At 42.6% G+C, this 24,872-nt stretch overlaps 1 protein-coding gene across 1 annotated transcript in view; it reads left to right on the top strand.

Moving 5' to 3' along the window:
* The window catches only part of NCBP1 (nuclear cap binding protein subunit 1), a 32,217-nt gene extending 7,653 nt beyond the window's left edge, over window positions 1-24,564 (top strand). Inside the window, exons 11-23 of the mRNA XM_066568779.1 lie at window positions 2,121-2,231; window positions 2,633-2,697; window positions 3,433-3,495; window positions 4,808-4,882; window positions 5,946-6,049; window positions 6,872-6,994; window positions 7,381-7,483; window positions 8,652-8,745; window positions 11,240-11,343; window positions 12,001-12,115; window positions 17,267-17,410; window positions 17,821-17,934; window positions 22,105-24,564. Of these exons, the coding sequence (XP_066424876.1) occupies window positions 2,121-2,231; window positions 2,633-2,697; window positions 3,433-3,495; window positions 4,808-4,882; window positions 5,946-6,049; window positions 6,872-6,994; window positions 7,381-7,483; window positions 8,652-8,745; window positions 11,240-11,343; window positions 12,001-12,115; window positions 17,267-17,410; window positions 17,821-17,934; window positions 22,105-22,218 (1,329 nt within the window). The 3' untranslated portion in view covers window positions 22,219-24,564. The remainder of the gene's footprint in view (window positions 1-2,120; window positions 2,232-2,632; window positions 2,698-3,432; window positions 3,496-4,807; window positions 4,883-5,945; window positions 6,050-6,871; window positions 6,995-7,380; window positions 7,484-8,651; window positions 8,746-11,239; window positions 11,344-12,000; window positions 12,116-17,266; window positions 17,411-17,820; window positions 17,935-22,104) is intronic.
* The last annotated feature ends 308 nt before the right edge of the window (window positions 24,565-24,872 follow it).

The following is a 24,872-nucleotide window of genomic DNA, read 5'->3' as shown; positions in this document are numbered from 1 at the left end:
TCCTTAAAGTACAGTTTGATTTGGGAATGAACCAGATTTTTGTTAAATTCAACCAGCAGCTTTTAAGTGAGCAGGTTATGTACACTTGCGTGATAGTCTTGTGCTTTTGTTGTCATTTTAACTTGGTGCATTCAGTTTTAAACTAAAATTCAAGAGGAAATGTACAAAAACTGAAATTCAAGGAACTCAATTGAAACATGGGAAAAATCTATTTTTAATGCTAAGGTGATTAAACAGTGGAAGAGTTGCAGAAGTTCAAAACCTAGCAGGACACAGCCCTAAGCAGCCTGGTCTAAGTGACTCTTGCAGTATGCAGGGGGCTTTAGACTTGATAATATCCAGATAGACTCAGCCATTCTGCATGATTTTATGTTTTGATCGTGTAAACTGTTTTGTCCTACTAGCCCTGAAAAGAACTTGTAGTGCAGTAGCAACATGTTTCCTCTGGGACATTCTCCTTACTGGAGAATTCTAGATAGCTGTTACATGTACCAGCAAAGCAGCACAGATCTTCTTTTAATGCCTTCATTGAAAAGTATTTTCAAGTTGCAGAGCCATATTCGCTAATTTTCATCAAAAATTCAGAGGAATTAACAAAGTACAATAAAAGCATCTTGTTGTATAAAGGCTTTATGAAGAAGTAATTAGAAGTATGTTTTTTTCAGTATGATGTCATAATTTTTAATTATGACAAGAAATAATCCCATGTAGAATATTGATCTTAAAGTAAGATTGAGAATTACTTTTGCCACCAAAATGCCAAATATTCTGATTGCTGTGAAATTGCATGAGTTTTGGTCACCTCTGTTCATTTTTTTACTCTTCAAAGTAAAAATTTTACACTTCAGAACATATTAAATTTATTACATTAAGCAGTGTTGAAATTAGGAATAATTTTATTATTCCTAATAAACATTGAAGTATATGCAGTGATTTTACATCCAGTATCTTGAAGTGCTGTAAAAAGTGATGAAAAAACTGAAAGTGTACAAATTCTATGACTAACACTGTAAAAATTTCCTTTTTTTCCTTATGAAATTTCACTGAGTTTCACAATCCAATTTATTGTCCAGTTATTATTTCCTATCTTAAAAAATGGAGCCATTTCTGCCCAACAGAGTTCTCCCTACTTTTTGGCCATATCATTCTGAACAAAATGTCCAAATTATGCTGACACAGAAAGGTTCCCCAGCATCTTACAGTCTCTTCATGCTTTTGAGTCCTTCCTGAGAAAAACAAGTTCTAGCCAATGTGTTTTCACGTGATGTTTCGAAATTTAGAAATTGATGTTGATTTGTTATACAAGTAGGCTCCTTTAAGCATTATTCAGAAATTTAAAGAGGAAACTGATCAACCATAATGAATCAAAGTTTCCCGACTCCTTTGATGAAATTAATTTTAGTTGAGAGTGGAATACAAAATAAACAGAAACTCAAAGGTGGATGTTGTACAGTGATGATTTTTTGCATAGCACTCAGAGGTTGACATGCTGTTATTATAGGCAAACTTTAAAACCACAAATGCTTACTTCAGGATTATTTTCATGTTTCCTAGAAGGGTTTTTCCAAGGGGCGGCGAGCATATGTATTTGTTGTATGAAATGCTAGTTGTAATTCTCAGTTTAAAGTTGTGACTTTATTTATATGTGGTTTTGTATAGGAGAAAAGAGGACATAATGGAAAATATAAAAGTGTAGTGTTAATGCATATATTCTTTTCATACTAAATGCTTAGGCTTCATTATTTACTACTCAACAAGATCAGATTATTTCTGCATTTCTCAGATCATATGGTATCACTGCAATGGGTCATGTTATAACTATGCCCATTTCTACACTTACATGTTATGTTTGTTGAACATAATACAGTGTAATGCTGGTGTTCTGTTGGCATGAACTGATAAGAGCAGTTGGAGTGGACTGTATTAGTAGAGTGTTGTCTCTACTAATACAGCTGCCTCTTACTGGTTCTTTCTCTTTTTCCTGGGATGTGCATTTGATAGAAAAATATAAGTGTTTTGGGATAGGTAATTATTTAAGATTGATGGCCACTGTTGAGAAGCTGAGAGTTGTGCAGGACACATTGAACTGTGCTCTTATTCTGTGATTTCCTCTCCCACAGGTAATATTTGCAGAGTTGTTTCAGCTGCCGTCTCCACCACATATTGAAGTCATGTACACAACGCTGCTGATTGAGCTGTGCAAACTTCAGCCTGGCTCCTTACCACAAGTTGTATCCTTTCTGTGCTCCTGAGGAGCATTTATGAAATGAAGTCTTTGTTTGTTCTGTAGCTGATGGGACAGTAATAAATACTATTAATATTTCACAGTATCTGCAGGAAACTTTTCCTGTAACACTTGCGCTGCGTGTTGCATGATGTGAATTCTGTCCTTCTGTGGAAGAAGCCAGCAGTCTTGTTGGCTGATGGCTAATGCCATAATGGAAGAAGAGGTTGGGATTACAGGGTGGAACTCACAATATTCTTTGCTTTTTCTACTATGGATTTACCTGATTTTGGAGTAGGCTCAGGGAGCTTCCAGTACAAAAAGTTGATGGCATTCTACTAAAACTGGAAAGGAAAAACATCTGACTTACCTACTTCTTTTTTGTAAGCCTTAATAAGAAACTTGAAGCTTGCACAAGCCACAGAAATGCTCTACATGCGTTTGGATACAATGAATACAACATGTGTGGACAGGTAAGTGTGTTTTGGAGATGGTGAAAAACATTCCTTGATATCCAGTGTAGAAGAAAGCAAAGAGGCTGTGGAAAGAGTAGTCAGAAGGTATCTTGTTAGAGCTACCTGATGTTATTCAAAATGTTCTGGGAGCTCTGGCTTTGAGTGATCTCCAGAGAAGGTGGAGGGTTTACTGCTTGCCTCTCCTCCCAGGAATGCCCCCCCGCAGGTGACAAGTCCAGCTGTCTGTGCAGGACAGTTGAGATCGGTGACAATTTTTCTGAATTAAGAATTGTTCATGGTTGCACTGTAGCACTCTGCTACACACTGTGCCTACTCCCTAGTGGTTGGGGGCATGACTTGGAAGAGAAGTTGATGGCATATGTGCCACCCAGAGGAGGAGAATAGTGGTGATTTTAGCCTTTCAATGAAGACTGCATTGAGTAGGAGAGTGCTTAATGACTCATTGAAAATGTGGAAGTTGTGTATTCACAGTAAGTTTACATTTTAATTGGTTGTTAAATACGTGATCTATTCATGTGAAATGATTGACAGGCTATTTGTCCATAAAACCTTTATGACTTTCCAAACTGAGTCCTTTGTATCTCGGGTTTTACAACCTGTTTAATGCTATAATAGCTTAAAGAGTTTAGGCTCGTCTTGGAAAAGTGGAACGCATTTATAAGAAAAGCTCAACGGAAAGTTTTTCTGCATTTCTAACATTTAATGGAGCTTTTTTTTTTTCTATTAATTAAGATTTATTAACTGGTTTTCGCACCACTTGAGCAACTTTCAGTTCCGTTGGAGCTGGGAAGACTGGTAAGTTTATATCCTTTGGATTCAAACCTGATATTGCTAAAACTTTACCGTTTCAAACACATCCAGAAAGTGTCACAGTATCTGTGACCCTGTTAATGGCTTTCCTCTAGCTTATCAGAGACTTTTTGTTATCTGTCCACCAGCACTCAGTAGGAGATTATCTTGATAATCTCTTTAATCACTGTATTGTCCCTGGTGAACTCAAGCCAGTGTATGCATTCCTTAAAGAAGGGAAGCAGAAATGTGATCCTTTAATTTGTCCTGTACTTTCTGTCAGTTGCTAACAAACTTTCCAAAATGCCTCCACATACCTTTTCTTTACTTCAATGTTTTGTGCTTACTCTTTGTATCCTGAATTCATTCTGTTGTTTTGCTCTCTGCCCTACCCTAAACCTTTCATTATAACTTTTATCCTTCAGACCTTGTGGTCTTTTTGCCACCTGCCAAATCCTAGTGCCTGAAGTTCCTTCAGAGTTTGCCCTGCCATCTGTTCCTACTGTGCCAGATTTTGAACCTGAATCTGTAGCACGAGCTCCCTGGAGCCCATTAATGTCTGTGCACAGGTTCCCTGAGATTTCTGTTCCAGGCACCCATGTAGCAAGGGAGATTCCCTTGAGGCCAAGTCCTCCATGGAGTAGTTTCCAGAGCCTGTGACTGTACCTGCTTTCTGTAGGTGATCTGCCTGAGAGTCCTTGTGGAGAGGGGTTCAACCTTCCCATAGGGTTCTGTGGCTTTATTTAAGTTTCATGCACTGTCCTCTTGTGGAGTTGAGTGCTTGGTGGCTATCCTGGCATGCATCCATGGTAATTGACCAGGCAGCAGTCTTCAAAGAGTTAATTTTAGTTTGCCTGAATGTTCCTTGATGGCAGTGCTTCTGTGGATCTCTCTCACAAGAGACTTTTTTCACAAAGCTTGCAAGTAACTGTATTTCAGGCTTTTCTTTACCTGCAATGCATCTGAAATCAGCCAGAAGAGCTGAGGGAGAAACAGACTGTAAAATCACTCAAGATTCCTTTCCTAAGGAAAGGGAAAGCCAGCTAACCATATCCACAAATTATTTTTAGTGTGGTGGGGGAAGGGAGGTTACTTGAAAATTTATCAAACAGAGATGAGATGAAATTCCAGGAATGCTAATTGCCAATAAGGAAGTAGTGATTAACTTATGTCCACGACTTAAAGTGCCTACACTCCAATGGTCCAGCACCCCCATTTTCATCAGACTGTGATTGTTTTATTCTATCAGACCAAGCCAAAAAGAGACTAACAAAACAAAATGCTTTTGCAAAAACCATTGTATTTTGTCATTTGATAGGTCAGATTGTCTTACTCAGGACCTTGAAAAACCCAAACCCAAATTTGTGAGAGAGGTTTTGGAAAAGTGCATGCGGTAAGTATGATCTTTCCATAGTTGCATTCAAGGCAAAGTTTCATCTGATTACCGCCAGATTCCTTTTAACTTGACTCTTGTCTTGGGCACATCAATTCTTAAAATTAATTTTCAGGTAAAAGATGAGTCTGTTGTTTGTATGATTTTTAATCTGGTTTACGTGCTGTAGGACACTGCTTTAAATAGAGGGACAAACAGGCGATGTAGACAGTAGCGAGCTATCCATGCACACCGTAGTTACATAAAGCATGCTTCACCATAGGCATGGAAAGAAAGAGAACTTAGGCTATTTTCTTGGAAACTATTCAGCATTCACAGAAATATAAGGGAACTGACCATTAATTGTACTAAAAACTGAGAACCTAGTCTTGATTTTTCTAGGTGCCTCTGATGTTCATTTACTTTAAATGAACGAGCAATTGTCTAAACAAACAAAATCTCCAAACCCAACAAGACTACATAATCAGTAGTTCTGATAAGTAGTCTGGGCTTAAAATTGTTAAGATTAGAGTGGTATAGAAGAGCGAAATAGTTGAAAAAGGCTATGTTATTCAGCATCTTACGTGAAAACAATCAAGGTTTGGGTGAATTCTATATCCGAAGTGTGAAAGCATTGTGCTGCACAACAAATGCATTTTTTTCTGTGGCAGTCTTCCATTTCACTGAAAAGTCTGATAGCAAATTAAGTCTTTGTGAGAGTGAAATGAACCTGGAAAGTAAAATGAAGATGTCTGGTTTAATATTTTTCCCACTTTGAATACTGACATCTTACTAGCTTTCTGCAGTACAGGTTTTTGCATAAAATTTCTTACCAGGCAGCCTTTTCACAAGGCAAATTAATTGTATGAAGATGAAACTCTAACATCACAGAGTTAAAATAGAAAGCATATTCTAATAAGTTTGGTTTATTCAGCTCTTACTACCAAGCAGAAACTACCATTCTGTTGTATAGGAATCCTGAATCTTGTTCTATGGACATTATATACAGAAAAACATTATAAAGGACTTATTAGCTGTGGTATTATTCCCTTTTTAATTCTGCTGTGGAACTTACTATTTGCAGACTCTCCTACCATCAGCGAATAATAGACATTGTTCCTGCAAGTTTTTCTGTCCTTAGTCCTGCTAATCCAGTGTGCATTTACAAATACGGAGATGAGAGCAATAGTAAGTATTAAAATTACTAGTGGTCAAGTTGAAGAAGTATTTCAGAGCAAGGGAGCACACTAAACTGACTGTAACATGAGTTGTTTTGATAAAAAAGAATACAGATCAAATATACATGATTTTCATATGGGTAAATATGCTTCACATGAACAATTAATATGTATTAAGCCTGGATCTCTCTAATAAAATCCTATCTGCTACTTATGAAGCAAAGAAAATCCAGATACATTAAGATACTATTGCTGATATGGCTGTGGTGTTGTGCAGTATTATTTGCCAGAAGTTTGAAATTGGACAATTCATCTATTTCACCTGTTTAAACACAATACTATGGAAATCAGCATCTGAAGTGATAATGAGAAATTATCATGGAGCACTAGAATATTTTACCGGTAAACATGATTTAATGAGCATACAGAAGGAACAGATACCATAAAGACTGAAGTAGAGAGGGACCTTATTATTCCTTTTATTGCTCAGTGTAAATACAGTCCTAAGCATAAAAGTGTCATCATCAAAGATATAGTGAGGAAAAACAAGGAAGTATTGTATTTTTAGAAACCTGGTGGAAACTGAAGCAGAGCTTTAGTGAGGAACGTGATTGCCTCACATCTAAAAGTTCTACTCCAAATTTTGAATTTAACATGAAGACCAGAAAATGTGTTGATCAATTTTATGGCATATTGAGGTTGACAATGATATTAGAAACAGAAAGTTTTAGATGTAGCTGGGAAGGGTACTTGTTTCTCTGAGGGCCAGACTGATGTTAAAAGTGCTTACTTGCCTTTCAACATTTTTGACCTTTTTTTGTTTTTTGTTCAGGGTCTCTTCCTGGATATACTGTGGCACTCTGTTTAACAATCGCAATTAAAAATAAGGCCAGCAATGATGAAATCTTCAGCATTTTAAAAGATGTACCTAATCCAAACCAGGATGATGATGATGGTAAGATACAAATTGTCATTTATTCTGTGTGTCGACTGATCTGCCATGCTTTGGAGCTGAATGTGTTGGTTCACAGACCTGTATGCTTTTCCTTCTAGTAGTTTGTTTCAATTGAGCAGTAAATACACCACTGCTAGTTTTTTTTTCTGTGAACATCTTACATGCAGAGGCCTGCTTGTTTTTTCTTATAGAGATAACCTGGTGCTGGAGGTGTGCTTGCAATTATTGATGGATTAAAAGAATTTACCATCCCCTTTGCTTTCAGTGGCAGAGGGCAGTTCTGAAATTCAGTGCTTCTGCCCTAAGAGCTTCTGTCCCTTCATGTATGAGTAGCTTACATGCTTTACTTGAAGTATTTAATAGTTTCAACTTCAAATAACTTGCAGGTGAAGGATTTACTTTCAACCCTCTGAAAATAGAAGTCTTTGTTCAGACTCTGCTCCATCTAGCTGCAAAGTCTTTCAGCCACTCCTTCAGCGCCCTGGCAAAGTAAGTATAATATCTGCATTATTTTGGAGCTCACAGAACAGTTTAATTCTGACAGTGAAATGCATGATAAAAGAAGGGGAATGCAAGCTTCAGCATTGTTGGTACTCCACAAAGCAATATGACTAGGAGAGCTAATGACATGCTTACTGAAGGAATGGTAGTGTAAATCCTACATTATACATATAGATGTATTATGCATTAGGAATGGAATTAACAGAAATATATATGTTGCAGTCATGTGATATAAATGAGACAGGTTTGGAAAATAGTCTGCTGTTCATTTCTTCTGTCTACCAAAGCAGAGTAAAATCCATCCTAAAAGAGTTTAGAGTTCATCCCTTAAAGATAGGGTGGAACTGCAAAGAATTTACTGCACCATTTTTAGCTAAATTAGTGTTGTGTTTTTTAATCCTTTGTGATTTGGAGTTGATTTTAAGGGGTTTTGTTACATGAAAGGTAGTCACATGCATCTTAATGAGTTATTTTTCTATCTGGCCCTAAAGACAGATAAAACTACTACAAAAACGTGCACCTGGAAGCTCTACAGAGGCAATGTTGATAAGAAGCTGCAGGTAGTAACCTGCAGTCGGGAGTAAAAGAGGCAGGGTGATTCAAATGCTTAGACCATGGTATTTTCTCTGCTGCACAACAGCAGTGGCAGCCAAGAGATCAAGAAGAGCCTCTTATGCTTTATAGTTGTATTACAATAAGCTGGGCTATGAATGCAGTGTAGCAGTCAGAGTAACTGCTAAAATAGGTGCTTTTAGCAGCCTCTCCTTGGAAAAGAGGCACTTAAGATAAGTGTCTGAAGTTAGAGAAATACGTTAAGAGGAAGTCTAAGGCTAAAAAGGCAGCAAATTTTGGTTCAGCTGTGTATAGATGTGCACATGAAGCAGAAAAGTGCCTCCTGCTTCTGAGAGCCTGAGAAATGTAGCCTAGCTTTAGGAAGCAGGTTCACCACTAGCATGTAAGTTGCTGTTAGGAGATGTCATTTCTTTGTAGACTATTTTAGCTCAGGATGGTAATATTTTCCAGGGAACAGTTGTCTAAGAAATGCTGTAGATAGTCACATAACTTTCTTTTGGCCAATGTAAACCACTTGCCTTATATCTGCTGCTCTTTTGACCTGGTGTCAGCCTATCCATTGACTACTTACTTCTGTTAAAAGGTTTCATGAAGTCTTCAAAACGCTTGCTGAAAGTGATGAAGGGAAGCTTCATGTTCTGAGAGTTGTGTATGAGGTTTGGAAGAATCATCCACAGGTAAGAGGCTGGAATATCAAGGATCTTTGTGAGTTTCAGCTCACAGAGGTCATATATGAATAAAAAAATGTACAGTTTGTTTTATATCATTTAAGATTTGTCTATTGTCATTTGAAAGAAAGTTTAGATTTTTTTTATTGTTGCTACTACTCAAATGAAGGCCATAAAACATATGCCATCAGTGGTACTGCTTCTTTCTCAGGAAGAATTCACTGTGAAAGAGCAAGGACTGTCTTTAAGACTCAGATTCAAACTATGCTGGTTGTTAAACAAGAGCATAACTTTTGCTGAAACCATGGCTTTGTTCCAAGTTTGAGAGCAACATAAATTTAAACAAGATGTAGATCTCATTTCTAAAACAGGCCACAATCCTAGAAATGTGGAAGCCTAGAGATTTTAGGGCTTTTTTTTTTTTCCCCCCACTACAACTGCTAGTGGAAGCTGTCCAGTTATTACACAGAGCTCATGCTGGAGTCACTGTTGTGTGTGGGCAGGGTGAGTAGAGCTGCAGTAGTGGCTGTTCAGAACAGATCAGTCTGACAGTGCTGGGATAATGTTCACTCTCGGGCCAGAGGAGTTGACATCCTAAAAGACCTACAAAAGATGTCTCAGTTGTTTAAGCTGTTCTGTTTCTTCTCAGCAATTGTGTTTAACATCAGCTGTCATTCTATGAATAGAAATCAATGAGGAACTTGGGCTGACTTTGCCTGCATTAGTTACTTCATGTATTCCTTGCCAGTTTGTGTTGCTGGAAAGTGAACTGTGCCTCTCAGTTGCACAGGCCAGACTATAAGAAGTGATGCCACTGAGAACCAGGAGTAAATTCTTGCATCTTCTACTAGACCTGTGGTCCATTCTCTAGTGGAAAAAATGAGCACCTAGAAGATACCTGTGCAAGCTGTTACATCTCTTAAAAACCATCATAAAATGAGGATTTAAAAAAATATATATTTAACTTACTACCCAGCTTACTGACCTTGCAAATGTGACATTTACAGTCTGACCTACTTTTTGCTGCCTTTTAACTGGATCAGAAGAAATTTCATTACTGCAATGTAATTCATGAATCAGCTTCCTCTTCATTCCTTTGTATCACAGGATTACCAAACTGAGATGGAGGTTTCAAATCCAGACTAGATAGTCATGTTAAATTTTTGTTAATAAATCAAGATCCCTTTAAAAAATCTCATGTGCAAAACTTAGGAAAGTCTGCTATTTGCTCTTCTACTTAATCATGGAACGTTTCTTCTCTTGCTTCTACTGTAGTTCAGTGGTTTTTGCTTCTGATCAAGAACTTTTTTCTTATTCCCAAATCTTCAACCTCCTTGTCACATGGAAGGAATGGTGCCTTCAGAGCAGGACACTTGTCCAGAGTCTGTTTTCAGGATGTTCACCCTACTCCCACGTCTGTGGGAACATCCTTTGATTTGGTTCAGACCAACAATGCTTATATGGCTTAAAGCACTAATGAGTGGTCTGTGCTGCAGGTAGTGACTTAATAGCAGGAGCCAGTAGTCCCTGGATTTAAAAGCAAGCTGGTGGTGGTGACTTCATAAAGAGAAACTTTAACATTGAGGTTAAATATTTCATTGAAATCCTAGATGTGTGTTTTTTGGAAGACCAGGCTAAGTAATCAGAAATCCTTCCTGGCAATGCAGAAAGACAAATAGAGCATAGGGATACTATCCTGGGACTCGAAAGTTGAGTGCTGAGTCCTCTGTATGATTCATTCAGTTATTTTAATTTTCCTTCCTTATAAGGAGGTTTGTTACACTTCCTCATTTGACAACGGGTGGTTGTAAGGATAAATACAGTGCAGGCTGTGGTTCTTAGATACTGTGGCATTCAATCACATGAGTAACTAAGATAAGGCCCTTTTTCTGAACAGCTTGCATCTTCTTTAGTCAGTAACTCTTCTTTGCAGTTGCCTGCTAGATGGCTTGCAACTCCCTCAGAATCATGGCAGTGCCTGTGGCAAGTAAACCTTTCCACTGGCTCCACGATGCTTGCTCGTTCTGTCCTGAAGTTAATGGGCCCTGTAGAGAAAAGCTTACTGTCATGTCTGAGGGCTGTTGCAGTTCAAGGAGAGTAGGCTAACAGCAGCTCCTTCATTATGGTGATCTGACAGGTGTATGTACTCTGGTTGGAGTACTTTGATGTCACATACTAGTGCTCGTGTCTCTCAAGGCCTCAGTTCCAGCTCTGATTTTTGTATTTTTTGCTTTTGTATGGGAGTATGTATACTAATAAGGAGTGATACTTTCAGAAGTAGGTATGGTTGTTAACAGAGTTAGAATGCTTTATGTAATTGATACATATCCCCTCATTTGAAATATTTTTAAGCTAGACTACCCAGTTTGTTAAAGTTACCCAGTTTGTTGAAATTACTCAGTAATACCACTTGATGTAGTGTTGCATCGAGTCATCTCTGATTTTATCTGAGGATGGAATGTTTTACACATATTTTGTGTGTATTGTTTTTCACAAAATACAGATGATTGCTGTGCTTGTGGACAAGATGATTCGGACGCAAATTGTTGACTGTGCTGCAGTAGCAAACTGGATCTTTTCTTCAGAGCTGGCACATGATTTTACCAGGTAACAAGAACTTGGTTTGGGTTGTTATTTGTCTTTGATTTGCTATTTTAACTTGCCAGTACATAGTTCAATCTTTGAAAACTCAGTAGTGGAATAAGGTACAATTGGGCTTTTACCCTTTCTACAAAATATGTACTTTAACACTTTTCTTTCTGAATTGGGGTATGAATGTTGGCATGACAGTGCAAGATTGCTGCTAGCATGTAATTTTGCTAGCAGTGTCTAAGCCTGCTGAAGTGGAGCTGTTCCTCAACAGTCTGTTGCTGTGTTGTATTGCTGCTGGCTGGGCACGGTCCTGGCCTTTGGGGGTGGTATGTAACTTGTGCCACCACAGGTGCACTGCAAACTGAGATTGGAACTGTTTGATCTGAGGAGTCAAGTTTGGTGTTAATACTCTTGCAGTGTGTACATGAAATAAAATTCTGACTCTGAAGTGTAGTGCAACAAATAGGAAAGAACTGATGGCTAAGATTTCCTGCATTACAAGTATGCTTTCCTGTATGCTGAGTGTTCGTTCACTCTGGCAGATAGATGTCTCCTTAAATGATACATAGATTTTCTAATTCTCCCACTTATTTTTCTCTTAAAAAATGACATTTCATTTCCTATTTTCACGTAGTGTGTAATGTGGTGTTTTGAGCTGTGTGTCTTTCCTAGGTTTTATATCTGGGAGATCTTACATTCCACAATTCGTAAGATGAATAAGCATGTCCTGAAGATTCACAAAGAACTGGAGGAGACCAAAGCAAGATTGGCCAGGCAGCACAAAAGAGTGAGTAATTTGTTTGTAAATTTTAAACCAATTTATGTAAGACTGCATGCTGATGTACAGACACACAGTTGATTTTGGGAAGGACTGAATATGTATGATTGTTCAGGAAGTATGTCTGCAGAGGTCTGGTCACTGTAGCACTGAGACATCAAAAATCAGATGCATGTTCTTGGTCCTAGCTGTAATACTAATTTAAGAATTCAATAAAGTCTTTTAAAGGAGTTTATTCATATGTGGTCTGTTCAAGTTCTCTCTCACAAGTTTCTCTTCCAATATGAACTTCCACTTGCCTTCTAATCTGGATTCCAATTACCTTATTAGAGAACAGTAAGAGCAGTTACAAATTATAGTAAATTCTGTAAAAGAGTGCTCTTGTGGCTTCCATGCAGAAGTGCACAGAAACAGCTATTTGCAATTGAGAAGTTGGCTGTTACTGTTCTTCTGATGGATGCTGCTGGATCCTGACACTGGCATGGCACTTCCTTCTTTCGACTTATTTTCCTGAGTATGGTTGCATGATCTTGCATTATTAAATACAGCAAACTGTTAAGGAACCAGCTGCTGTTGTGTTCTGTTGTCTCAAGTGGGCCAGTAAAATGGAGTGAGTGTCTTCATCTGTGGCAGCTGGAAAAGATAGGGCCCGAGGATACTTGCCTGAATGCAGTACTTAGTTATGACAGAATTAAGTCAGCGTATAAATATTCTGAATTGCAGAAAGCAAGAGAGAATTTCTGTGTTTCTTTGAGGTCTGTAAGTGTGTTTACCTCCATAAAACCCTTAGCTAGCTCCAAAATTTTGAATGAGGTTAATGTCAAAATGTGACACAGAGCTTGCTGATGTTTTTTGAAGAAAGCTCTCAAGTCAGTCATTTGTCCAGAAGCTTCTGTTGAGAGATCACTAATTACTCTCAGCTTGCCAGTGTTGGTTCATCCCAGTGCCTTCATCTTGTTTCCTTCACTCACAGCAACAGCCATCCTGGTTGCCTTCTCAGTCTACATTGATGAGCAGTTAATAAATGCCTGTGATTATGGAAGACTTAGGTGCAGTCATTGATCTTACTGTGAAGCTAAGAGCTTCTCTGGCATCTCTAAATATATCAGTGTTTTAATTTCTGTCCTTGTCTCTTGCTGCAGCTCTTTATTACTTAGTACTTTAAATGAGTATTGTGCCAGGAAGAAACATTTGTATGCAACAGTGAGTAGTTCTGCAGGCTGTTGCTCTGCTGCATGACCATTCCTTTTAGAGGAAGTTTTGATTTCCCCAGCATGAAGAGTGTTCCCTTACCATGGAATGGGTCCAATGCTTACATGATTTATCTGGTCCTTCAGTGTTTTGAGTTCAGGAAACCGCTATAGATGGGAAAAAGGCAAGTTCCTATAGAGAGAATAAAATTAAATTCTCATTTGTTCTGGTAAGTTTTCATTTTTTATACTGATTCAGAGCTGTACCTTGTGGTTGTGTACTTCATTTCCTATGCTGTAGGTGAGTTAACGCACTTATCCCAAGTTACACATGCTTCTTTTACAGATATTTAAAGTTTTGAACTGGTGATTTATGGATGTCTTTGCACAGAAACAAGTATATGATACTAAAGCAGTGTGTTGTGTTTGAATTTACCATAATCCATCAGATCCTGTCTTTCCTCCGATATGCCTTGTAGTCTTGTTTAAGTCTTAGTCACCTGAGCTGGTTCTTAGGTGTATTTTGTGGGTGGTGGTGGTGTTGTGTTGTTTTTGATGCAATGAAGCATGTCATGGTCCTAGTTAGTAGATCAGTTTTTACGCTGACCCTTTCTAGTCCTGAGAGTAGCCTTTTTGGTCATGAATATAGGGAGTACCCACTTCAAAACACTGGCTCCAGTCTTCAGCCTTCCTGTTGTGCTAACTAGCTGGATTCATTTGAGTTCTTGCACCAAGTGCAGGAGAGAATTTGCACCAGGTGCATTATTTTTTAAAGCCCTGAGATTTCAAAACTCTTTAATTAATTACCTGTCTTGCTGCAGTAAATACAATTTGAAAAAACCTATGCCAGATTGTTTTTAAAAACAAAGTTGTTTGTTACAATGTAATAATAAAATTGGCAGTCGTATTGCCTTTCACTGTGTTTCCCTTAAATAAACTGTGAAATCATAGAATGGCCTGGGTAGGAAGGGACCTCGAAGATCACCTAGTTTTAAGCCCTTGCCATGAGCAGGGACACTTTCCAACTTTCCACTAGACCAGCTTGCTCAGAGCTCCCTCCAGTCTGGCATTGAACAGTCTCAGGGATGGGGCATCCTGAGCTTTCCTGGGCAAGCTGTTCCAGTGCCTCACCCTTGTCACAGTAAAGAATTTCTTCTCTATTTCTTATATAAACCTACTGTCTTTCAGTTGAAGGCCATTCATCCTTGTTCTACCCACTGCATGCTCTTGTAATTAGTCCCTCTTTCTTGGAGGCTCCCTTCAGATACTGGAAGGCTGCAATTAGATCACCTCAGAGCCTGCTCTGCTCCAGGCTGGACAATCCCAATTCTCTCAGCCTTTCCCTTGTAAGAGACGTGCTCCATCCCTCTCATCATCTTGGTGCCTCTCCTCTGGACTCACTCCAGCAGTTCCATGTCCTCCCTGTGCTGGGACCCCAGAGCTGGATGCAGGGTTCCAGGTGGACTCTCAGCAGAGCAGAGCAGAGGGGCAGAATCCCCTCCCTCCCCTGCTGCCCACGCTGCTCTGGATGCAGCCCAGGACACGTTTGGCTCTCTGGGCTGGGAGTGCCCATGGCTGGGTCAGGTCCAGCCTCTCATCCACCAGCACCCCCCAGTCCTGCTCACAGGGCTGCTCTCCATCTGCTCATCCCCAGCCTGTCCCCTGATACTGGGGGTTGTCCTGACCCAGGTGCAGCACCTTGAACTTGGCCTTGTTAATCCTCATGGGATTCCTGTGGGCCCCTTCTTGAGCTTGTCCAGGTCCTCTGGATGGCATCCTGTCCTTTAGGAATGTCAGCTGCACCACACAGCTTGGTGTCATCTGCAGACTTGATGAGGGTGCACTCGACCCCTTTGTCTGTGTCATTAATCAGGATAACACTGGTCCCAGTACAAATCCCTGGGCAACACCACTGGTCACTGATGTCCCACTGACTAGGACTCAGATTTGTTGATCGCTACCCTCTGGATACCACCAATTTCCTATCCATGTAACAGTTCACCCATCAAATCTATCTCTCTCCATTTTAGAGGGAAGGATGTTGTGGAGGACCATGTCAAAGTCCTGATAAATGACATCTGCTGCCCTTCCCTTGTCCACAAGTGGAGTCACTCCATCACAGAAGGCCTGCAGGCTGGTCAGACAGGACTTGCCCTTGGTAAAGCCATGCTGGCTGTCGCAAATCACCTCCCTGTCCTCCATGTGCCTTAGCACAGCTTCCAGCAGGATCTGTTCCATGATCTTCCCAGGCACAGAGGTGATGCTCACAGGTCAGCTGTTCCAGGGGTCCTCCTTTCTACCCTTTTTAAAGATGGGTACAATGTTTTCCCTTATCCAGTCACCTGGGATTTCACCTGACAGCCACAACTTTTCAAATGTCATGGAGAGGAGTTTGGCAACTACATCAGCTGGTTGCCTCAGGACTCTAGGATGCATCTCCTTGGCTCCCGTAGACTTTTAAGTTCTTCAGGTGGCCACGAACCTGATTTTTACTTAGAATGGGAGAGACTTGGCTCCCACAGTCCCCATCCTGCTATTTGTCCACTCAAAGGATGTGGGAAGAGGGGTTACCATTGAAGATGGCATGAAAAGAAGTTCTTTTGAAGAAGCTTGAGTTCCTCAGCCTTCTCCTCATTTGTTGTTACCAGCGTACCATCATTGTCTGTCAGGGGACACACCTTCTTTGACCTCCCTTTTTTGGCTGGCATACTTTCCTGTTATTCCTTGTGTCCCTTGCCAGGTTCAGTTCCAGCTTTGCCTTGGCCTTCCCCACCCCACCCCTACTATGCTCTTCCCAGGATACGTGTCCTTGTTGCCACTGCTTCTCCATTTGCTTATTTCCTTTTAGTTTGACCAGCAGTGCCCTGCTGAGCCATGTCAGTCTCCTCCTGCCTTCCTTGTCTGATTCCTTGCTCCTGGGAATTGCAAGCTCTTGCTCTCTTGGAGGTTTGCCAGCTCTGTTCCTCTCCTTTGTCCCTGAGGGCAGTCTCCCAGGCAATCTCATTGACTATGTCCCTGAAATGCTGAAAGTCTGATTTCCTAAAATTCAGGGCCCTCTCTTGACTCCTTTCCTGACCCATATCCCTCAGACTGTGAATTCCACCAAGGCATGATCACTGATCCCAGGCTGTCTCCTGGCTTTCCATTCCCCATTAGCTGCCATGCGTTGGTGACCAACAGATCCAGGTGACACCTCCCCTATTGTAGAGCTCTCTACTTCCTGGGTCAGGAATTTATCCACCATGCTTTCTAGGAATCTCAACGATTGCCTACAGCTACTTTTCCAGCCTGGGCATGGTGGTTGAAGTCCCCCAGCAGCAGCAGCAGAGCCCGTGAGCAGGGTGTCTCCTGCAGCTGGAGCAGGAAGGCTCCGTCCGCCGTCTCTGCTTGGTCGGAGCTGGGCACAGACACCGACCAAAGGCTCCCTGTGCTGCCTGGGCTGGGATGATCACCCACCAGCTTCACACTTGCTCATGGCTGTTCTTCAGGGACTCTCACACTCAACCCAACTCTTGATGGGCAATCCCTCTGTGTCTCTTTCTTCCCTCTGAACAGCCTGTGGCCATTGTTAATCACACTCCAGTCATGGGATCCATCCCACCGTGTTTCAAGAGTGACAACAAGGTCAAAACTGTCCAGCAGCACAGTAGCTTCCAACTCCTGTTTGCTGCCCACGCTGCATGCCCTGGTGTAGGGGCAGCTCAGCTGGGCTGTCAGCTGCAGCGCCTTTCTGGAGGAAAAGGCCTTAATTGTGATAAGTCGCTATGCTTGCTTTAGTTTCTCTGAAATCTTGGTAATTTTTTTTCCAGGGTGTTCCTGTATTAGCATTTTTCCTTCCAAATTTTTATCTAGAATTGTGTGCTGCTCTTCAGTAGTTCTGCAAACGTTTTCACATGTGGAACTGGACAGCATTAGTGGTATCCACACCTGCCAATTTGCTGGTTAAGTCCTGTGTTGTTGTCATTTACAGCGAGACAGTGATGATGATGATGACGATGATGACCGAAGCACTGATCGGGAAGATGGACCACTGGAAGAGCAGATAGAGCGCTTGCAGGAAAAAGTAGAGTCAGCCCAGAGTGAGCAGAAGAATCTCTTTCTTGTTATATTCCAGGTAATGATGTTCAAATGTTCAGTTTAGATTTCAAAGTTACTTGATTTATAAGTTTTCAGCATCACTACTATCTTGGGCATTGTCTTGGAATAAGAATATGGGAAGGGGTTGATGACTTTACCATGGGTTAGAGTCAATCCAGATCATCCCTCTGTAAAGACTGGTTTGGAACAGGATCTGATGAGTTTCAAGTGCTTAGGAGTAGAGGAGTTCTGCTAGCAAACAATTTCCTGAACAACCAGAAGGTAGCTGGTTTATTTTCATACTAAATTCAGTATTTGCCAAGCAAAATAATTATTCTCACAGTGCTGTTCAAAGATTCTGACACCCAGATCCTCTTACCTTAGGTTAGGATTCTTCTTTAGTTTGATGAGACTGAATAAGTTTGGGTTTTTTCTCCCCTACTGCAGCGTTTCATTATGTTGTTAACGGAGCACTTAGTGCGCTGCGAGACTGGTGGAATTGATGTATTTACACCTTGGTACAAGAGCTGTATAGAGAGGTTGCAGCAGATCTTCCTGCAGGTAAGTTTCATTTCTCAGTTGGAAGGGTATTGGCGGGGCCATGCTTCTTTGGGAAAGCTCGGCTCCTGGAGGGCTGAGGCTCCCCAAGAGTAGCAGTAGGTGGCAGCAGCACCTTGTCCCCAGGGGCTGGTGTGGGGCCAGGTCACAACTCTCTGGCTCTGGCCAAATATCTGCCGCAGTCAGGTGGAGTGACTGATCCTGAGTGGAGAATTTCCTCACTGTAAGCATACTGCAAAAATATTTCAAGATGTGGTTATGAATTTCACTGATTTACACTTTGTGGTGGTGCGTGGTGTAGCGTTGTTTCAATTTAGTTTGGCTCGTCCTGAAAGGCTCCCCCCTTCTCCCTGGAAATCCCCAAGTTCTAGTTGTTATTTGTCCATCACGTTTCCCCTCCCCTGCCCATCAAATGTACCCTGTTGTCCCCACCCCTGCCCCTTTGTCCATCACTCGGCAGCCCTGCCTCTCCTTCTAGGACCTTCTCCCCAGGGTGTCGAGTGATTGGGCAAGGGCAGGGACCCCTCCCCAGTTTTTTGCCGATTTGTCAGCTTCATGTGTTCATCAAACTATGTATCTGTTCTTTTGTACCCTCATTGGCTATCGTATTGCCCCCCCCAGGCCCTCCCCCTTCCCCTATAAGCTGTTGTTCGCCCTCAGTTCGATGCTCAGTCCTTCTTCCTTCACCCCGCTTGTCTCCCCGCTTGTCTCCCCGACCGACCTTCCTTCAATAAAACTGCCAACCCTTCCCGAAGGCTGAGTCCCTCTTTCCTTGCCTGTGCCTCCCTGCGTTTGCCGCCCTTCTTCGCTCTCGTCTCGTGGATCTCTTCAGGACCCATAGGCGCGATAGGAGCTTCGGGCTCCTCAAGCGCCCCTCCATTGCTGATCGGGGCTGAACGTGAGCCGGGCAATCTCACCATCTCAGCACCGCAGCGGCAGCAGAAGACCCGATGGCGTCTTGCCTCGTGGGGATCCCGCTCCCCCCTTCCCAACTTCCCTCCCCTTTCAATTATGTTTACTCCTTCAAAACCACCCCGGAATCCCCCACTGCCTTTTGGAGCGCCTGGAGGGACCACCTCCGCTTACAACCTACTCTTGACGTGAACCCTCCAGAGCTCCATTTGCTCGGCTCCGCACTTGCCCCAGTTTGTCTCATTTTCCGATACATCCCCAGCCCCGGCAATCCTTTATATTTTAGAGAAGCCCCAGGTTCCCAACACCCCCCCTCCGCCTCGCTCCAATATCCACGTACTCTGACCCTGTTGAACCCCTCCAATGCCTCCTATCTTCCAAACCAATGGTGTAAGCGTGTTGAAAAAATCCCTCTAGCAGTGCGTGGTGTAGCGTTGTTTCAATTTAGTTTGGCTCGTCCTGAAAGGCTCCCCCCTTCTCCCTGGAAATCCCCAAGTTCTAGTTGTTATTTGTCCATCACGTTTCCCCTCCCCTGCCCATCAAATGTACCCTGTTGTCCCCACCCCTGCCCCTTTGTCCATCACTCGGCAGCCCTGCCTCTCCTTCTAGGACCTTCTCCCCAGGGTGTCGAGTGATTGGGCAAGGGCAGGGACCCCTCCCCAGTTTTTTGCCGATTTGTCAGCTTCATGTGTTCATCAAACTATGTATCTGTTCTTTTGTACCCTCATTGGCTATCGTATTGCCCCCCCCAGGCCCTCCCCCTTCCCCTATAAGCTGTTGTTCGCCCTCAGTTCGATGCTCAGTCCTTCTTCCTTCACCCCGCTTGTCTCCCCGCTTGTCTCCCCGACCGACCTTCCTTCAATAAAACTGCCAACCCTTCCCGAAGGCTGAGTCCCTCTTTCCTTGCCTGTGCCTCCCTGCGTTTGCCGCCCTCCTTCGCTCTCGTCTCGTGGATCTCTTCAGGACCCATAGGCGCGATAGGAGCTTCGGGCTCCTCAAGCGCCCCTCCATTGCTGATCGGGGCTGAACGTGAGCCGGGCAATCTCACCATCTCAGCACCGCAGCTAGTTTGGCGCCCAACGTGGGGCTGTCGCGGGCTGCTCCCCGCAGGGACTCGGTTCGGAAGGGAGGGCGCGAGGAACGAAGGGCAGGTGCATGGGGACGGGGAGAACTGGGGTATAACTGGGGGTCCGCTGGCTGGGTCCGGGAAGAGGGTTTAACAGCGAGGGCAGAAATCAAAAGGGATATTAAACAAAAATGGCTCTGAAAGGATTTGCTGCCAGCTTGAATCTCTCTCTGAAGGCGGGATTGGACCCGCCTCAGGAATCTGGGATCCAAGACTGACTCGGCATTTAAATCGGGGTAGGTATGGGTCAGCCAGCGGACTAAACTTTTAACTTCCCTTTTATTAAACTTATAATTCCCACCCCCCAGGGTACCCACAACTTGGTAGAAAACCCCTTTCTGAGTGGCCGACAGTTTAGCACCCATAATCGCTGATAGAATACGCAGGGGTCAGCCACTCGCTCTACCACTAGCAACAGGGAAAGCGAAAAGAATCTGAAATAAAACTAAACGGGGTCCCCACTGACCCTGACCTCCCCCTCCCACTGGCCGAGGAGAGGACCGGGATGCCTACGCCAGGTTTTCCGTGGGGTCAGGTGGTGGGCTGTACAACACAGCCGAGAGACTCACCAGTCAGGGGGAACGAAACAAGGCTGCTGCTAGCGGGAGCTGCCTGTGCCGAAGGCGGCCTCTTTAGGGTGCACTGGGAGGGTGTCGCCTTCTTCTCTCCGGAGCACCGCGCCTCCCAAAACGAGGGCGTGCTACACGGAGAGCGGTGAGTCGCCCAGAGGATTAAAACAATCCAACCCGCGCGTCGCGGGACTCCTGCTCCGAGATACAGTCCTCCGAACAGTGTTCCAGGATCCGCAGACTGGCTCAGATGCAGAGGTCTTCACGCCACGCGTTGGGCGCCAAACTAGCTGCGGTGCTGAGATGGTGAGATTGCCCGGCTCACGTTCAGCCCCGATCAGCAATGGAGGGGCGCTTGAGGAGCCCGAAGCTCCTATCGCGCCTATGGGTCCTGAAGAGATCCACGAGACGAGAGCGAAGGAGGGCGGCAAACGCAGGGAGGCACAGGCAAGGAAAGAAGGACTCAGCCTTCGGGAAGGGTTGGCAGGTTTATTGAAGGAAGGTCGGTCGGGGAGACAAGCGGGGAGACAAGCGGGGTGAAGGAAGAAGGACTGAGCATCGAACTGAGGGCGAACAACAGCTTATAGGGGAAGGGGGAGGGCCTGGGGGGGGCAATACGATAGCCAATGAGGGTACAAAAGAACAGATACATAGTTTGATGAACACATGAAGCTGACAAATCGGCAAAAAACTGGGGAGGGGTCCCTGCCCTTGCCCAATCACTCGACACCCTGGGGAGAAGGTCCTAGAAGGAGAGGCAGGGCTGCCGAGTGATGGACAAAGGGGCAGGGGTGGGGACAACAGGGTACATTTGATGGGCAGGGGAGGGGAAACGTGATGGACAAATAACAACTAGAACTTGGGGATTTCCAGGGAGAAGGGGGGAGCCTTTCAGGACGAGCCAAACTAAATTGAAACAATGCTACACCACGCACCACCACAACACTTAACTGTGTGTTTTTAGTAAGGGCAAAGTTGTGAACAAGCAAGAATGCTAAAATAGACATGTTTTAAATAAGTGAATTAAAATATTGCAGGATTCCTTTTAGTGAGGTGCGTAAATAACTATGAAACATGCTTTTTGAATATTTGGCTCTGTATTAAATCAGTTAATAAGCACAGGTGGCTGGATGAAAGTGATTAGTTACAGAAGGTTATACCTGTGCGAGCACAAGATGTGTTGAAGAATGGAAGCATTGGTGTAATTGTCCCTGGGGATGAATCCTTCCCTGGTATTAGATGTCTTCAGGGGAAAGGAAATACCATGATTCTCCCAAGATACCTGCAGTGGCATTGGATCCTACACACAGCTCAGTATCCATGAGGGAGGAGTTACAGGGAGCACAAGGCAGCATTTCAGTACAGGCTTCATTCTTGCAGTCAGCAGTGCCTCTGCATCATGCTTTTCTTATCCATGGCTGCTATGTTGTGGAAATTAGATGTGCTAAACAATTCAGATAAGAACACTTGTGGTTCTTACATATCTTGACTTCTCCGCCTATTCTGATATAAATGTAAAAACAGTAAACATATGTGGTTTGTTTGTGTTTTTTTTTTATCTGCTAGCACCACCAGATAATCCAGCAGTACATGGTGACACTAGAGAACCTCCTGTTTACAGCTGAACTGGACCACCACATTCTGGCTGTGTTTCAGCAGTTCTGTGCTCTGCAGGCCTGAGGGATCATCCGTGGACAGAGTCTTGTCTGCAGGACTTTAGTGAAATTTAATTTTTTTTAATGGCAAAACTTAACATGGGGATGGAAGAATTTTTTTTACTAAAACTGGCTTTCACGTGCTCCTATATAAAACAAAAAAGTGTTCTAAAAAAACCAAACTGTGTCAGCATTGTAAGCCTTAAAAGTTATGACTAATAGGGGATATTTGTGAAGTAAAGTATTAATTCTTTTTGTTGTCTTTTAATTTAGTTTGACTTTTCTCTTCACGGTGGTAATTTTATTTCTCCCCTCTTGCCTATATAAAAATCAGGCACACTCCTCCCCCCAAAAATATTTCTAACCTTGCAACAAAAAAAGCCAACCCCGAGCAATTGAATTTGTTACCTCTGCTTGTCCCTTAAATCAAATTAATTTCAGAAATGAGGAACAATTTGTAGGGTTTTGTGAGTATGAAAGGGGATGCACCTTCTCAGTGAGTAGTGGGATAAGTTCTCTAGTATATGACATAGGAAAACTGTCTTAATTTTGGGCATGTGAAGCACATTTTCGACGTAGCATAGAGCATACAATTTGTTTTATTACCAAGCCAGATAGATTTTCACAGTTTGAAAAAACATATAGTACAATTGAAATAGGTTTTATAAATGTATTGTCTAGTGTCTTCTTACAGTATCTATAAACAGTCAGTAGAGAAACTTCATGGACCACTTCTGAAAAATGCAATTCTTTTTGCATTGTGGTCAAGAAATCATGAACTGCTCTTGGTAGCAGTCTTCTCTTTTAAATAGACAGTAAGCAAGAGTTGGTGTGGAACAAACTTCTGACTTCCATGCTGCAAGCCTTACCTAGGTATTGGGAGCTCCAGCTCCAGATGCTCCAGACAGTGCTGAGCTTATTTTGTTCTTCCAGCCTGTAACTCATTGGACTGTCACATTTGTGCTGGGCTGGACCTGCAGGCCTGCAGGATGTCAGAAATCTTCCTGTTAGTGACAGTGGATGAACCAAGTGCTCTCACCTCATCTGGCTTGGCAACAACGGTTGCATCTGCTAGGCTTCCCTCGCTTTAAACGCGACATCAGCACGTTGCTCCCATGTCTTGAGAAGTGTTTTAATGCCGAATTAAGTGATACACATTACAGGAGAGGCCTAGACTGAGACCACGACTGAAAATAGAGCAGGCTTAGTTTTGAGTTAGGCCAGTAACATGAGGTACATAAGAGCCAAACCAGAGTGTTCTGTACCACAGTGAGCAGCAGAGACACTGCCTTAGGTGCTCAGGTCCATCAGCATGCAGGGGTCTTCCAAGCTGTTTATGGTCTCTTCATTTTGCAGGTGAATGTTTTAAAGAATTTCATACTCAGTGCTGTTTAGTTTTAGCTTAGGAAATTACGTGCTTTGAGTAATTTTGTTCCTGTACAAATTATTTTTTTTAGGTATTATACCTAGAAATGCATTTCATCTGTACATTGACCAATGACCTCCTGAATAAGCAAGGAGGGTAAAAAATTAAACATTTTGCTTTGACCTTTCATCTGATTTTTGTGTGTGGCCTGTAGCAACCCTATATATCCTCATAGACTTAGATATGTTACTTCTACTTTTTCTGCTTGCCCTTTCTGACTTGACTGATTTCCCCCCCCACCACCATTCTTTCAGGGTGTATTGTTATTTGTTGTAAATTTGCTTTATGCAAGGATTTTGTCAGTCATGCACGGACTTATGCTTCAGATCTTTCTCTGTTAATGTTCTTGAGTAATCAAATAGGGTTTCGTGTTGGTTTTTTTTTAATTTTTAGGAAACATTTAATACTTTAAAGGTTTTAATTGGAGTTTAATAGTTTTTTCACTGGCTTGGGTCAGTATCAATTCTGATATTAACTAATGGTGAGGGTTCTGACTATAAATGTGACTTCTGTAAAACTGGTAATGCAGTTAGAACTTGCAAACCTGTAACTTTCTTTGAGCCTTGACAATTACTGATGCTGGGGATACAGTTGCAAATGCTTGAGTGTAATCCTGTGTTTTAAAACCAAATAGCAATGTCTTTCAAAACTGATTTAACTTCCAATCATGCCAAGCTTTGAGCATGGGCTTTGATTGCATTTCTTGAGTCTGTTGGACACCTTCATCTTCTTTTAGGTCTAATGGTGTACACCTGACTTGACTGGGAAATTGGCTGGATCTGTAGGAAAGAGTGAAATGCTTATGTAGTGATACCAGCGGCTAACTGAAGAAACTTGGAACTGCTGAAATATGAAGTGGTGGATAGTGTAAAGATGCTGTAGAAATGTGGTGTGGTTGGAAAAAAATGCACACAAAAACAAAAATAAATGAAGGTGAAGCAGGTTGCTGCTGAGAGTGTTTGTCCAATCTCTTTGGGGGACATTAAAGCAAAGTTTTTGTGCTGGGTTATGCTGGTGTTAAATGCAGAGGGGTGTGAAGCAGTTTTGTTTCCCAGCAGTTTTGTTTCCCAGTTCTGGTACCCTGACTTCACACACAAGCCTTCACCTCCTTGCACTACAGCTGGTCTAACACGCTCCCCTGCCCGCAGCCATGTGAGGCAAGCATATGTGCTGCTGGGGACAAGGAGGTGCTGGTGTAGAAATGCTCCCTCTCCCTTGCCACCTCTTGTCCTCTGGGAAGGGGAAGTGCTGCT

Source organism: Molothrus aeneus, chromosome Z, assembly GCF_037042795.1.
Source record: "Molothrus aeneus isolate 106 chromosome Z, BPBGC_Maene_1.0, whole genome shotgun sequence".
Classification (NCBI taxonomy): domain Eukaryota; kingdom Metazoa; phylum Chordata; class Aves; order Passeriformes; family Icteridae; genus Molothrus; species Molothrus aeneus.
Note: the sequence above shows the minus strand (reverse complement) of the source record. Positions and strands in the feature narration are given on the sequence as shown.